General features: G+C 34.1%; 1 protein-coding gene across 1 annotated transcript in view; it reads left to right on the forward strand.

Moving 5' to 3' along the window:
- The first annotated feature begins 281 nt into the window (after positions 1 to 281).
- Positions 282 to 14,827, forward strand: part of LOC150110261 (GMP reductase 1-like) — a 120,757-nt gene continuing 106,211 nt past the window's right edge. Inside the window, exons 1-2 of the mRNA XM_090398717.1 lie at positions 282 to 401; positions 13,870 to 13,989. Of these exons, the coding sequence (XP_090254843.1) occupies positions 315 to 401; positions 13,870 to 13,989 (207 nt within the window). The 5' untranslated portion in view covers positions 282 to 314. The remainder of the gene's footprint in view (positions 402 to 13,869; positions 13,990 to 14,827) is intronic.

Raw genomic sequence — 14,827 nt, forward strand, 5'->3', positions numbered from 1 at the left:
ATTATTTATTATGCTTGGTACTCGAAAATTTATCAGGGTTCTGAGATTGTCCACATCCCATCTACTTTTGAGAAATATCGAGTTAATAGGAATTAACAGTATTTTCTTTGGTTTCTTAGTAGACAGAATATATATGCATGAGCAAGTGAGGAAAAGCAAGGTTTTGCGACCTTTTGAATAAAGAAGTCTGGTTATTTTTGCCGTTAGATGTCTGTAGTGTTTTTGTTTTATATATGTATTTTCTTTTTCGATACGGGTGTTTGATTTTCGGCTGAACAGGAAGGTTGTTGGTTTTGCTGTAGTATTTGTTGAGAATGCCGCACATAGAGAATGAAATCAAATTAGATTTTAAAGATGTGCTTTTAAGACCAAAGAGAAGTACATTAAAAAGCAGAAGTGAGGTAGGTTCATGCACTGTGCAGACTTATCTCTGACAAAAACAAAAATACATAAGCACACTCAGTTTCGCTACCACCTTTATCACTTCTAAATTTGTCGTAGAGATTATCATCATCATCATCATCACGCTCTTCAAGGATTTAGGTCTGTTCCGACCTCAGAAACCACCGGCAAGTTTCCCCCAAAAACGCCTTGATAATCTTTTTGCGATGGTTTATATTGGAACTTAAGATGGTCTTGACGTTTTCATTTGTATAACATACTTCATCCATTTGTATTTATTTTCTCCATTATTGGTTCCTGGTTTAATTATTTCACTATTTTATTGTTTCTTTTACTCTCTTAAATCTTTGCTTATCCTTTTGTTTTTCGAAATTTTCATTTCCATGCAGTGGCGTTGGTAAAGCTAGTATATCATAAACTTTTAGTCAGTTTTTGCACAAGGTTAGGTTTGAGGATAGAATTTATTATACTTATTTATTTTAAAAGGTATTTTCTAATTTTTATGTTTGAATTGAATTGAAAAAAAAAATGATGAATCCTTTTCATCTTCATGTGAAAGCATGAATCCTAAATATGTAAAAGTTAAAATCTTATTTATTACTATTTTACTGATAACTGGATCTTGATCTTTAAACATCATAAAAGCTATAGAATATGTTCCCTTAAAAATTTCAGAATTTTCTTATAGCAATCCTTACTTTTGAATATTAGAGAACAACTAAAAAAAATTAGTGTTGATACCATTTCATTTTGATGTATGTTGAAAATTGGCTCTAGAGCTTGTGTAATCCTGAGGTGAATATCAAAGTTAAGAATGGTAGTTTATGAGGATAAACTAAGGAAATGTAAGTTGCAGAGCTTAATAAAAAGAGTGGAAAAGGGAGTGATGGTAACGATACAGCCTTTCTCATTTAATGAAGCAGATACTTAATAGGGTGACAAGAAGTACCAGCTTTGAAAGTTAATTTATGGTAGGTCGAGAAGAGAAGAATTAGCATTTATTTTATTTTTTGGAGCAGAGGTTGAAAATGAATTGATTGCATCACCAAAGACAGTGGTGGAATAATATTGTGACCTACTACCTACTGTAAGTTATTTAAAAATATCCTATGGTTCAGAAGCAGAAATTTGACAATTGTGCAAATTAAAATTCTTGTATTTTTGATGTATATATCTTCAAATGGCCCTTATTATTTATATCATGCACATGTTGGTGAAAGCATACTTCTAACTAGTCAATAAAAAAATAAAAAAAATCAAACATATAAAGACAGTTCTCCTTCATGGTGAGTTGTGCTTGAAAGAACTGACCCTTTTGTGTATCTACTTTTAGTGTACCATAGTAATATCTGCATAGAGTCAAGAGTTCTTTTGATAGCTATGTTGTTGCCATCATGAAATTTTACATCTCTAGAAATCATCTACAAAACTCTCAAGATGATTTCAGAATAAAATAATCTAAGAGCTTATTGCTGTTAAAAAAAAAAAAATAAGTAAAAGGAGATTTTTTTTTTTTTTTAATGGAATTTCAAAACTGGTTTTAATTTGTATCTGTATCTGGTTAAAAGTGTTAGTTTCCCCTTGTGCTGTGGTAGCTTAACTCAGATGTAATGGAAATTGTGCTGCAAGCTCTTTGGAAACAGATGCCTAATACAGTGATGAGTGATATGACTTCTTTCATGGCCAAATATTCTTCCTTTCATGGATTTGGGTAAAGTCATTTGTTTCAGTCTTATGAAATCCCCCTCGTAGGTCTTACTCATTCTGTTTATTTTGCATTAATTTGATGAGGTCATTGTATGAATAGCAAAATCCATGGAGTCAGCAGACTCATTGCAGGAAGGCTTGCTCAATCAGTTACATATCTATCATGTTGGACTTAATTCACACTCTTGGCATTCACAACAAGCGCACACACACACACGAGCATTGTATTCCTCTGTCTTCTAAACAATGTGTTCCTCACCCTCTTTTCACTATACCTTTACATATCCTTCACTGTACATATAATTCTATGTGTATTCCCTCCATGTTAATCCTCTCAAATTCTCTTATCACCTTAAAATGTTTATATCATATCATCTCTCTTCCATTTGTCCCATCTTAACCCATACATGGTACTAATGTATAGGTTGATCTACCAACCTCTCGTGTAGGGGCTCAACGTTTAAAAAAAAAAAAAAATCCGTCCACTAAACTCTGCAATGTATATTTCTTTGCTTCTCCTCATAACCAACATTCCTGAGTCCTGATATTGCCTCAGTCCCTTGTCTTTGGACCTCACCAGAATAAAAGCTAGCCTGGTTGGCCAAATGGTTTTTGTATCCACTGTCCAACTAACAGCTTCAGGTTTGAATCCTGCCTGAGGCATTGATGTATCTGATAGTCTTTGGGTGTTACATAAATTTATCACACAGTGTGAGACCACTGTTTATTGGAGACCTGAAGTGTAAAAAAATTCCATATTTAGTCTCTAGAGCAGGGTTTCCGGATTATGTAAAAATACATGACAAAAAAAAAAAAAAATATATATATATATATATATATATACCCATGTGTCAGGCAGGATTCAAACCTGAAGTTGTTAGTTGGACAGTGGATACACAAACCATATTAATGATATTTTGCAGATAGGGGATTCAGTTTCTTTTTAATGATGTAGCATTAGAGAGAAAGGGATTATAAACAGGAGTGATGGTGATATCCAGCCTTCCTCTCAGGAAGATTTATGATCAACAGAGAACTGTAGCCCAGATACAGTTCTCTGTAGACACACACACACACACGTGCACACACATACACAAGTACTGCAAAAACTACACAATACATTACTATTATAGGAGGAAGTGCACTACTGAAAAGTAGAAATAAGAAACTTGTTATGCCATTTTACAAAGCCTTGATTAGACCATGATCATAGGCTACTATGTGCCTTTTTTTCATTATGTAGCTTCCATCAACAAAAGTTTTTTTGCAAACCATTCATGCTTTGGGTGAGCAAAGAATTTCTTTTTAATTCTTTGCTCACCCAAAGCATGAATCCTCCTTATTCAGTACATTTGTTACTTTTCTTAAAATGCAAAATCCTTTACAACATGTGTGTCCATCATAGAGTATTGAATATATCTCTCATCCCAGTCTTGTACAAATATTCCTAACCAGTCTCTTCAGATGCAGCTGGAGATATACTGAATAGGGTGACAGCTGTATTGGACAGATGTTTATACTGTGATTTTTCTAAATATGCAAAAGTATTTAATAGATTATAGCATGACAAACTGTTATTGAAATTGAGGGGATGATGATGGGTTCAGTTGGCTGCCTGGATATAACATTGAATGAATGATAGAAGACAGTAAGTTGTGTATGGGATGCATTGTCTTCTAGGATAGGAGAAGCAGAACAAGTGGTGTTATGCTTCTATATATTGGTGATATAGATCAACGTTTGAGAAGAGATATTTAATTGTGAATAATGCTAAATTGGAGACAGTAATAGCAGAGAGTCCTGATATGCTTTTGCTACAAGATGATTTGAGTAGATTGTGACTTTGAACATTTGAATGAAAATTGGTGGAAAATTGCAAAGGATGTGAAGCTGTTGGTGGATGGTGACTTGTAGTTCAGGGATCACGTTTTAAAAGTTTTTCAGAGGATTGGTTGCTATAATGCAAACACATGTAATGGTATTGATCATTGATGTAAAGGCTGGAATTGGTACTGCCATTGTATAAGGCATTGATCAACCTCATCTGAATATCTGCACAGACTGTCTCAGAATTATAATGTATGAGGGCAAAATAAGGGAAGGTGTCAAGAGTACCTTCATTCAATCTTGGCAAATAGGGAGAAGAAGGGGTGATATGATTGAGATATCATTGGTGATAGGCTCCTCTCACCAATTGTTTGCTGGTGAAAGGGCAATTATTCCATAAGGTAATGACTGTAAAGAGAACAAAAGGTCATCCATTGAGGATGTATAAGGATGATGTAAGGAAGTGAGAAGTAGATTCTTTACATGGAGAGCTGTAAATGAGTAGAATACAATTAGAGTGGATGGCAATTGCACCATCACTAAATGTGTTCGTCTTCAAGTCAAGGTATGAAATGCATTGTGATCTGTAGGAGTTGAGCTTTCCATAGTGCATCTTGTGATTCCATAGAAGCCAGAAATAATACTTTTTAAAAAAAAAATTCTATTATGGGGATCAAATCATTTCTATAAACAATTACAAGCATTTCATGCACTAGTCACTAAATACATCCACTAATCAAGATGGTAAGTCTCATACCAAGTGAGTGATGAAATTCAGATATTTAGTTGGATGTTGCTATAAGTCAGGGAAAGTGATTATTATTGGTGATTTTAATTATGGCAGCATAGATTGGAATGAAGAGATAGTATTTCGGAATAAGGAAAATGAATTTCTCGAGTTCTTCAGAGACAACTGTCTCGTGTAGTATGTAAAGGAGGCACATGAGGATCAAGAGTTTTAAATCTGATCATTTCATCAGAGGATGTAATTGTGAGTGGGATTTTGCACTTCCTTCCTTCCAGTTGATGAGAGTGATCATGAAGTGATTATGTGCTTTGTGGCTAGTCATATGATGACTTCTGCAAGGAAGTCATCATATGGCTAGCCACAAAGGATATATGTGGGACTACAAGGCTGATTATGTCAAGCTTAGGAGACAGCTTAGAGCTATAGCATAGAATGAGGAGTTGAGCAGTAAGGAAATAAAAGCTGCTTGGGAACTGACAAAGAAATACATAATAGTATCAGTGTGTGACCTCCAATGGTCAAAAGGCTGAATAAAGAAGGTGTCAAATGGATGAATAAAGGGATTAAGCATGAAATTTGGAAGAAGAGGATAACTGTGGAGGCAGCACAAGATTAATAATAGTAGCAGTCAATTGCATGGGTATAAAGAGCAGGCCAGGAAGGTGACTTTGTTTTTGTAAAAACAGCAGAACTACAGTAATTAGTAAATCAGGCCAAGAAAAACCTCATGTTTTTTTTTTTTGTTAGATTCTAAATTCTGGAGTAATTATTATTGTTATTATTACGTGACACTTCCAGGGAGTCTAAAGACTCATCGAGGGAGGACACCTACTTTACAATTCTCTGTTTCCACCAACTACAACTACCCCAACACCATCTATCGCCCATCACTAGCATTTCCACAATAACAAACATCCATGCCCATGGCAGGATTCAAACCTGCATCCTTTTTGCTGGAGAGCAGATATGCTAACCACTCGGCCAACCAGGCCCTTGTCAAATGAAATAAGCATTGACAGAACATTATTGAAAAAATATTCAAGAGGAATATGATCAGGAGTGCATATCAGTACTTGAGGTAGATAGATAAGATAATGAAAAACTTTAAATGTAGAGGTATAGTATGCCCACACTTTGTAGAGCTTCACTTGGATTTCTGCCAAGAATAGTCGATTCATGCTGAAGGGGAGAAAGAAATGAAGGATGTTCAAATTGGTCGCCAACATGCAAAATCACGTGCTTTCTTGTCTGTCACTGTACTAGTTTAAAAACTACAATGTTCATAAAAGAAAAGCTAAATTTTCCGACCTGTGATAATAAACAAACTCATCTCAGAAGACGGATTGATTACCCTGTTATTGGAATGGATTCTCCTTTTTGTGACATGTAGAAGGGTCTCGAATCTGTGGGCATACTATATAAAAGTTTTACAGTGCAGTGCTGCCTTGCATAATTCAGAAGGCCTGGTCACAAGGTTGAATTTCATATGGCTGAAGAATATCTCTCATAGCATCTCTAAAAAGGAAATAAAACTGAATATGAGAATAACAGAGAAATATTCCTAATGAGTGCTCCATGTAACATTTCTTCAAGTATACTTAGAAGAGGCTAAGAAAAATTGAAAGAAGAGGAAAAACAAACTGGGTTCAGGCCATATAATGGTTATCAGATCAGATTTTCACAGATAGTTAAGAAATATGACAGCATCTGTATTTAAAATCTGGAAATGGCATATGGCAAGGTACCAAGAGAAAATATATTCAAAATGCTACAACTGTATGGTATAAACAATATATTGTATATTTGAATTGTGAGTCAGCAGTTGGAAGATAGTTTGATGTAAAATCAGGTGTGATGTGAGTGCATGATACCTCCACTGTTATTCATCATCTGTATGGATCATGTTAATCTCAGCTCTTTACATTATGCAGATGATATTACACTCCTAAACACAAATACCAGTCTTCAGGATTCTTTATTATAATTGAATAAGATTTGATAGGAAAATCAACATTAAAAGACAGACTGTGAAAATAGGCTGGAACATTCAAGCTGCATCCTGAATGGCCCATCTTTAGAACAAATAAAACATTGCAGCTCTTTAGGAGAATTTTTAGCGAGATGGCAAATTAAATATGGAAATAGACAACAAAATAGCAAAACTTGGTATTGTGGAGAGTTAACTGAATAAATTTGTATAGAATATGAAAACAATCAGTGAAAACACAACTAGCTGGACAGTTTTCAAGCAATTTTAATATATGGATCTTCAGAGCTTTGTTAGAAATAAAATAGATGATTATGAGGGCGAAAAAATACAGGAGTATTTTTTCGCCCTCATAACTCCACAGTATGAAGTTATGAGGGCGAAAAAATAAAGGAGTGATTTTAATGGCAGAATGATATTAAAAATGGAGATATTAGGAAGTAACCTGACATTGTTAACATTCAGGAATGTATGAACAGAGCTAATCTCAGATGATATGGCCATTTAAACAGAATGAGAGAGGAAAGGTTATCAAAATTGATGTGTAATTCAAAGACTGCAGGAAAGCAACCCAGAGGAAGATCAACATGTAGGTGGATTGACACAGAAGTATTTTAGAACAGTGCTTCCCAAACTGTGGGCTGTGTCCCCCCCCTCCTTTGGGGGCTGTTAGTTTTATTGAAGGGGGGGGCCGTGAAATAATGAAAACAAATTTAAAATGTTTTGAGACTAAGTGTGCCATGTCAAATGTATGTAAGATGCTAAAAATGTAATAATTGCATTTGATTTTTGCAATATTCGATGTGTATGTTTTATTATATTATTATAATATATTATATACAATATTATAATAATATATGTCTGTATTATGATTATCATAATACAGACATATAATATATGTCTGTATTATGATAATAATATATGTCTGTATTATGATATTGGGGGAGGGGCATGAAATATTTTGATTTTTCCAAGGGGGTCTTTACATCCATAAGTTTGGGAAGTACTGTTTTAGAAGACCAAAAATAAGATCTCACAATATTGAATCCTGATGAATAACACTAATTTGGAGGAAAATTGTTTGATAGGAAATCATTAATAATGTAGACTCTTCATATAGTACTATCATAGCTGTTGAAAGTTTTTTTTTTTCACTTACTTATACTATAAATTAAAGATTCCAAAAAATTATATTCTTGGTTTAACCCTTTATCCAAGTGTAAAGTATCTGCATGTGAAGTATTATCTTCCTGACAGGGCTACTTGTATGTAGAGGCTAATTAATGACAATAAAACTAAGAATATAATTTCTTAACATCTTTAATTTATAGTATAACCAAATGAAAAATCTTTCAGTTCCTATCTCTGATCCAGAATATTTTAATAATAAGGTAATATACCTTTTCACTACTCGTATATGGGAAATATATCTGGGTAATAAGGCAGGCTTGAATTTTTTTGGCATTGAAATTTACTAAGTTGTCTTCACTCCATTTCAGGATATTGAGGGGGACAGTGTTCAAATCGCTGATTATGAAAGATCCTGAAGCATCTAACATTAGGGTTCTGCAGGGTTTATCGAATGATGAAGAGTGCTGTTATTGGTAAAGTTGTGAATAGGATTTGAAGTTAGAGAAAGGAGGTCATTGAAAAGATGCTGCTGCTGAGTAATGAGCTAAATGGTCCTTCAGATCACTCATTGTTTGGTGATCTGAGGGATTGCCTGAGTTTTTGGAGGGGTATCCCTGCACTTTAACATGCCTCAATAAAGGTCATAACTGGTCTGGGTAGTGGCCCCTCTCATAATGCATTGCATTATACATGTCCAAAAAGTGTACTTTGCATTATGGGATACTAAGGCAATCGATGTGAAGTAGCCTAGTTGTGAAGCTACTTCACGTGCAAACTTTGATTGCTTACACTTGGATAAAGGATTAAACCAAGAAGATAATTTCTCGGCATCTTTAATTTGTACTATCATAATATTCTGTAAATATCAGGAATTCAATGATGATGATTACTGTTGCTTAGATTCAAAATTTCCCAAATTTTTGGCATAGATAAGCCAGCATGACAGTTAAAATCTGGGCAGGTAATATTGCTTCAAAAGGCTCTAAACAAGCAGTCATGGTTAAAATGAATTGTAGTTGAAGTTAGTATTTTTCTATAGAATCTTGTGTTTAGTTTTTAGCTGCATCCTAGGTAAGACTAGACATGTGATTTTTTCATAATAGACATAATTTTGGTTTCACCAACTTTCTTCTTAATTGAATAGTCACTTTGACCAAAATAAATAAGGTCACTGTTTAGAATTTTTTGAACAAAGGATTCATGTTGTTACTGTTTAGTTCTATACCAGGCTATGTAGCAAGCTTAGTATTTTAGGGAGTATTCCTTCATAATATTCTTTTTAGCTACTGCCAGATGCATATGGTTTTCTTCTGAGGAAAACTGCTTGATCAAAACAACCAATACTTCATAAAGTTTCTTTCCACTCATCATCCTTTAAAATCAATCACATGGTTAGATAATAACAATCATCTGTAAGCAATTTTAGATCATTTTCAAAAGAAATAATTTCATGATTTTATTCTCTCTCTTCGTCTATAATTATTGAGTCATCTTCTTAGTCACTTTTCTTATGCCTGGGAATTTATGACCTGATGTATTCGTCTTCTCCATTTGTTTGTCTTCTGTCTTTCTAATTGCATCCTCCAACCTTTATCCAGTTAGAGCAGGAGTTTGATCTAGCCATCTCTCATGGGGCTTGTCTCTTCTTCTAGCTTCTTTCATCTTGCCTTGCATGAAGAGTTTTTCAATATTCTCTCCATCTCTTCTTAAGATGTGTCCAAAATATCTGAGTATACTTCTCTCCACCATGTTGCAGAGAGTCATTTCAAGATTCGGATCTCTGATGCTTTTCCTGTTTGTTCTTTTCTCAGAAGCATTGATTTTCTTCTTAATTGCCTTGTTCATTGTCTAAGACTCATAGCCATAAAAAAGATCAAGGATTTGACTAATCAGATCTTTGTGTTGATAGATATATTTCTATTCTTACAAATCTTGGTGAGCTGAGTCATTGTAATCCATGTTCTAACTTCCTCTGCATGATTCCCACTGGCAGAGAATAGTGAGCCCAGATAGATAAACTATTCAGCTTTATCTATTTATAGATAAAGCCTCTATAGATAATGCCTCTATTCCAGTTATCCAGAGATCTGCTATTACACAGTTATTGATTCTTGAGCCATCTATCAATATGCCTCTATTCCAGTTATCTAGAGATCTGATGATCTCTTCACCATGGAGATTGAAGAGTTTGGGAGTATACAACCATGCCTTACTCTTTTTTTTTTTTTTTTTTAAACAGAACTAGTCTGATGTGTTGTCAATTCTTACTGCAATTTGGGTTTTGTTGAGGAGTTTGGGAAATAGTATACAACCGCAAGGTTGTATACTATCCAGTTGTATGACTTATTAACTAAGATGTTGGAGAGAGCCAGATTAGACATTATTTCCTATATCAGTTTCCAATTTATGCAGTTGGATGCTTTTCCATAGTCAAATAAAGCATAAGTAAGCAGGCTATCTAATTCTTTTGATTTTTCAATATTGTATCTAAAATATGATATTTGGTGTTTGGTATTATCTCTTCTTTCATGAATCCAGTCTATTCTGAAGTTATACAAGCCTTCAAGTGATTATCAATTCTTTCTTTGATAATATAGAGCATGATTTTACTTACATTCGAGATTAATGCTGTTGTTCTATAATTTTCACATTTTTGGTGCTTTCTTTTTTATGGAAGCACCAAGAAATTGCACGATCTTGGCATTACTTACTTACTTCAGTATATGCCCTTTATTATTTTGATAATTCCATTATTGCGTGCTGCTCTTCCAGTTCATATTTTTGATAACTAGTTCCTCTTCTCTGAGGATGGGAGGTTTATTTCCCCATGTTTATCACACACACTCCTTATCTAATATATCTGAATTTTTTATGTTGTAGTTTTTTGTTTTGAAACTATTAGAGAGTGTTCTGATTTTTGAAAAGGGAAACTTTATTTCATTACTGTCTGCATGGGACTCTTTCCTTCAAGATTTCTTTATTGTGTTGTAATTCTTTCTTTGTAATAAATTCTATTGCTTTCATCTATTGGATTTATTCTCTTATATTATTTTACCTATTCACTCCTGGATTTAATTTCTTTCCCATGGTTGATCAGATCAAGTGTTTTTCTTAAAAGAGTGATTATTTTTTTTCTACTTGTTTTTGGGATATAATGATTTGCTGTTTCATTCAAAATTATCTTGGCCTAGTTCTGTAATTCTTCTCATGTGGCATTTTCAGCTTGTTGTAAACCCTCATGGAATCTTTCTTTGCTTCCATTATTATATTCTTCAGGGATTCTGATGCAATCATACCTGTTTGCAGGTTTGTTTTTGATGGCTTTTTACATGGATCCTAATGTCAGCAGTTGGTGACCTGATCCACAGTCTACTTTGGACATGTCTTTGAGTTTTACAGCATACTTTGCATCTGTCATCTGTTTTTAATATCATTATATAATTTGTTTGATTTCTAAATCTGTCTCCAAGGGACCTCCAAGCATAAAGTCTTCTCTTATGTTGAAAACATTTGCATTCTCAATGCAAATTTATTAGCTTTTCTTCTCTCTCTCTCTCTCTCTCTCTCTTTCTGATTTCTAACACCCAGTCTTTACCTTCCATATGCTCTTCCACCATCATTTCTATATCCAACCTTGGCATTTACATCTCCTTGGAGTATTCCTCTGAAGGTGCTCATCAGTTTCATCTGTAGGAGCATAGACTTGAAAAAAAAATTCAGTATTGGTCTATTAATTGTATTTTTTACTTTATGCTTTTACCTTTCCATCAATTCTATTTTTGGTCATTAGGTCAACCATACAGAAGTGTAGAAATGCTATGGCATTGAGGCAGTCACCAATGGTTCCAGAGTCAGAAGAGTGCCAGTGACAGGATATTTTACCACTTCACTTTTTTGAAATTGTCACATTGAAAAAGCATACTTATAGTATGCTTTTTCAGCATACTATAAGTATGCTGAAAATAGATCTTTCTTTCTATTGACTTTCAAAGGTATATCAGTGAAACCTGACCATTTAAAGAAACTCTTCCACTTATTCCTAAGACTAGTTAATCCAGCTTTGAATGAAAAGGTCTGAAAATGTTCTTCACATCCTATGGGGGATAATCTTAGGAATACCAAGAGAGTCTCAACAAACCAGTTGAAATTTGCTGATTACAACAGATTAATTACAACAGGCTATGTCTACTACATAATATTAGTCTTTCTGCAAATGAAGAAAGCTTGTTCTAAAAATAGGTTAAAGTTGAGAAGAAAGATGAGCCTTATTACCATTAGATTTTTATTAACATGAGAAATGAATAATGAATTTGTCATGTTGTACCATCATTTTTTATTTTGGTTTAACCAATAAGAATACAATTTGGTCGGCTAAATCCCAAATTGCCAGCCCATCCTCGTTCGTTCAGTATCAAAGTAGATACCCAACAGGGTGCACCACGAGAAGGTGAGGATTGGACATTAGGTCAGAAGCCCTGGTCGGTTCTCTGCATTCCTTTAAAGGCTATGTGGAAGTCTCCTCTCAGTTATACAGCTTTGACCCTTAATCACCCCGTATTCTTATTTAGAAACAAAAACAATCTTATAATAGACATATTTGAAAAACAGTTGCATTAGGCGAGATTGTGGTGAACAGAATGTTTCAAAAATTAAGAAATAAAACATCTCAGAGAATGATTTACCCTACTATTCAGAATTGTGTGTTATGTATATGTATGTATACACACACACACACACACACACACACACACACACACACACACACTAATATTCCTTTCTGCCCAGTAATAAGCTGTAAGCTAATGGAGATTATAGCTTACTAAGATTAATGACCCCCCCCCCCCCAGTGGGAAACAGATCAAAAGAACATGTCTAGCAGGCAGCACACTAAACTGCCTCGTGCAATAACTGAATATTTTACAGGAAGAAAATCCTTGTTTTGTTTTTCCATCTTTTTGATTGATTAGCAGACATTCGAAACATATTATTCTGATATTGCATTTGTAGGATGACAATGCATTTAAATATTAATTTCCCCTATCATCCAATGTCACCTAACTTCCCGATTTATAATTAATAATGAGGAAATAATATGTATATTTTCTGATTTATAATTTGCTAATTTATAATAATCAAAACCTAGTTTCTGTGTCGAAAAATTAAACGTTATATGGAACAATTACTATGGAAAATAATGAATTAAATAAAAACTACCTATATTTCATAACGGTTTTCGGGTGTGTGGCAGTGTTGCAGTGTAGGGGGGGGTGTAAAACTATCAAAGTCGAAATAAAGTTCAATTCTATTGTGGAAATAGGAGTGAGGAAAATTGTAGATAGGAAGTTAGTAATGATGTAATTTTTTCATGTAGTACTGTCATATCCTGTACACCCCTTGAGGGTACATTGCAGGAATTTGATGATGATGATGAATAATGAAGTTTGCGTTACTGGACTTTTTCATACTGATGAACAAAAGCTGCTACAAAACATAAGAGTTGGAAAGGGTGAATAAAGAAAAGTAAGTTCACTGACTTTGAAGTTGAATGGTATTGATTGAATGGTAATTTGTTGCTTGAAAGTAGTGTATTTTGTAATATTAATTCATATGAAGTACCCATGGAAGATCAGAGAAAAATTATTCATCAAAAATTCATAAACACGCCTCTTAACATGTCAAAGATTTTTTTTTTTTTTTTTTTACTTCAAAGTATTGTTTCCTGTCATTCATTAAGAAAAAGAATGATTGAACTAGCAATAACTTAGAGTTTTTAAAAGAGAATTCTGAGTTATTTTTGTTCATCAGTGCAGTATATGTTTTGGCAGTTACTGTTAATATCTAAGGTAAGTTGAGCTATTTTACAAGCATGTTTGGAAATAGAATATTCATAATGAACCCTATATTATGTTTAACATATCACCTCTGTACGTGCATTATATGTTCACTACTACATCATATGTTTTAGCAGTTATTGTGAATATCTAAGTTGGACTCTCTGTTTATGGGCAATACGTGTTTGTAAGTTGAAAATTCATAATGAACCCTATATTATGTTTTATTTTTACAGGTTGATCTGCTTCGCACATATAAGTTCAAGAACTCAGGAGGTCACTACCATGGGATACCAATTATTGCAGCTAATATGGATACAGTTGGGACATTTGAAATGGCCAAAGCTCTTTCTAGTGTAAAAATGTTTAATAATTTTGCTCATTTAATTATATAGGTATATTTGAATCAGTGCATATCTGCTTAGCATCACTTTGTCCATTTGTAGATATTTAACATCGCTGCACTGCATAGATTCAATAAAATAATATGGCTTTCAGGATATTTTCTAAATTTGTTAAAACCTTTACAATTTAGATTTAAACTCAGCAGCTTTTGTTATGTGGAATACTATACAATTATACAACGTATGTTCTTAAACAAAGTCCACACGGTTAGCCTAGTGGCTTTGTGCTTCACAACCCATATGCCTGGGGAAGGAGTGTCCTAGGTTCGATTCCTGTCGCCGATGTGAGGAGCTTAAGGATCTTCCTCAATCAAAGCCAAGTTAGCTGGTCTTGGGCGTGGACAGCGGGTTTTTTCTGCCAGTTTATCTGGGGTTTTTATCCCGCAAGCAGGCAAACCAGCCCCGTAAACACACAGGAATACAGCCAAGAATACTTACAGGCATAGGGGGTGGCCATCCTATCCTCGTACTTCGGTTACGAAATCCAAACATGCGTGGAAGGCTGTGGGCCTTAAAGGCCTGTTAAAGCCATTGAGATAGATAAATAGATGTCTCTTAAACAGTCGTCATGATTATTGAAGAGAAAATAAAGTAAAACCATTATTATTAAAGAACAGGGGACATAATTTAAAAAATTAATAATAAAAGATTCAGCAGCAATATAACATAATGGTACACGTTAGCTTACCATGATAAGGGATCCTTGAAAGAGCAGTGTTTAGATGGCTTATTTCATGTCCATATTTATATAAAGGATCATACACAGCACTGATAAATCATTTCAGATATA

The sequence above is a fragment of the Typopeltis vanoorti genome, chromosome 1 (genome assembly GCF_054136105.1).
Source record: "Typopeltis vanoorti isolate ZY-2024b chromosome 1, IOZ_Tvanoo_1.0, whole genome shotgun sequence".
In the NCBI taxonomy this organism is placed as follows: domain Eukaryota; kingdom Metazoa; phylum Arthropoda; class Arachnida; order Uropygi; family Thelyphonidae; genus Typopeltis; species Typopeltis vanoorti.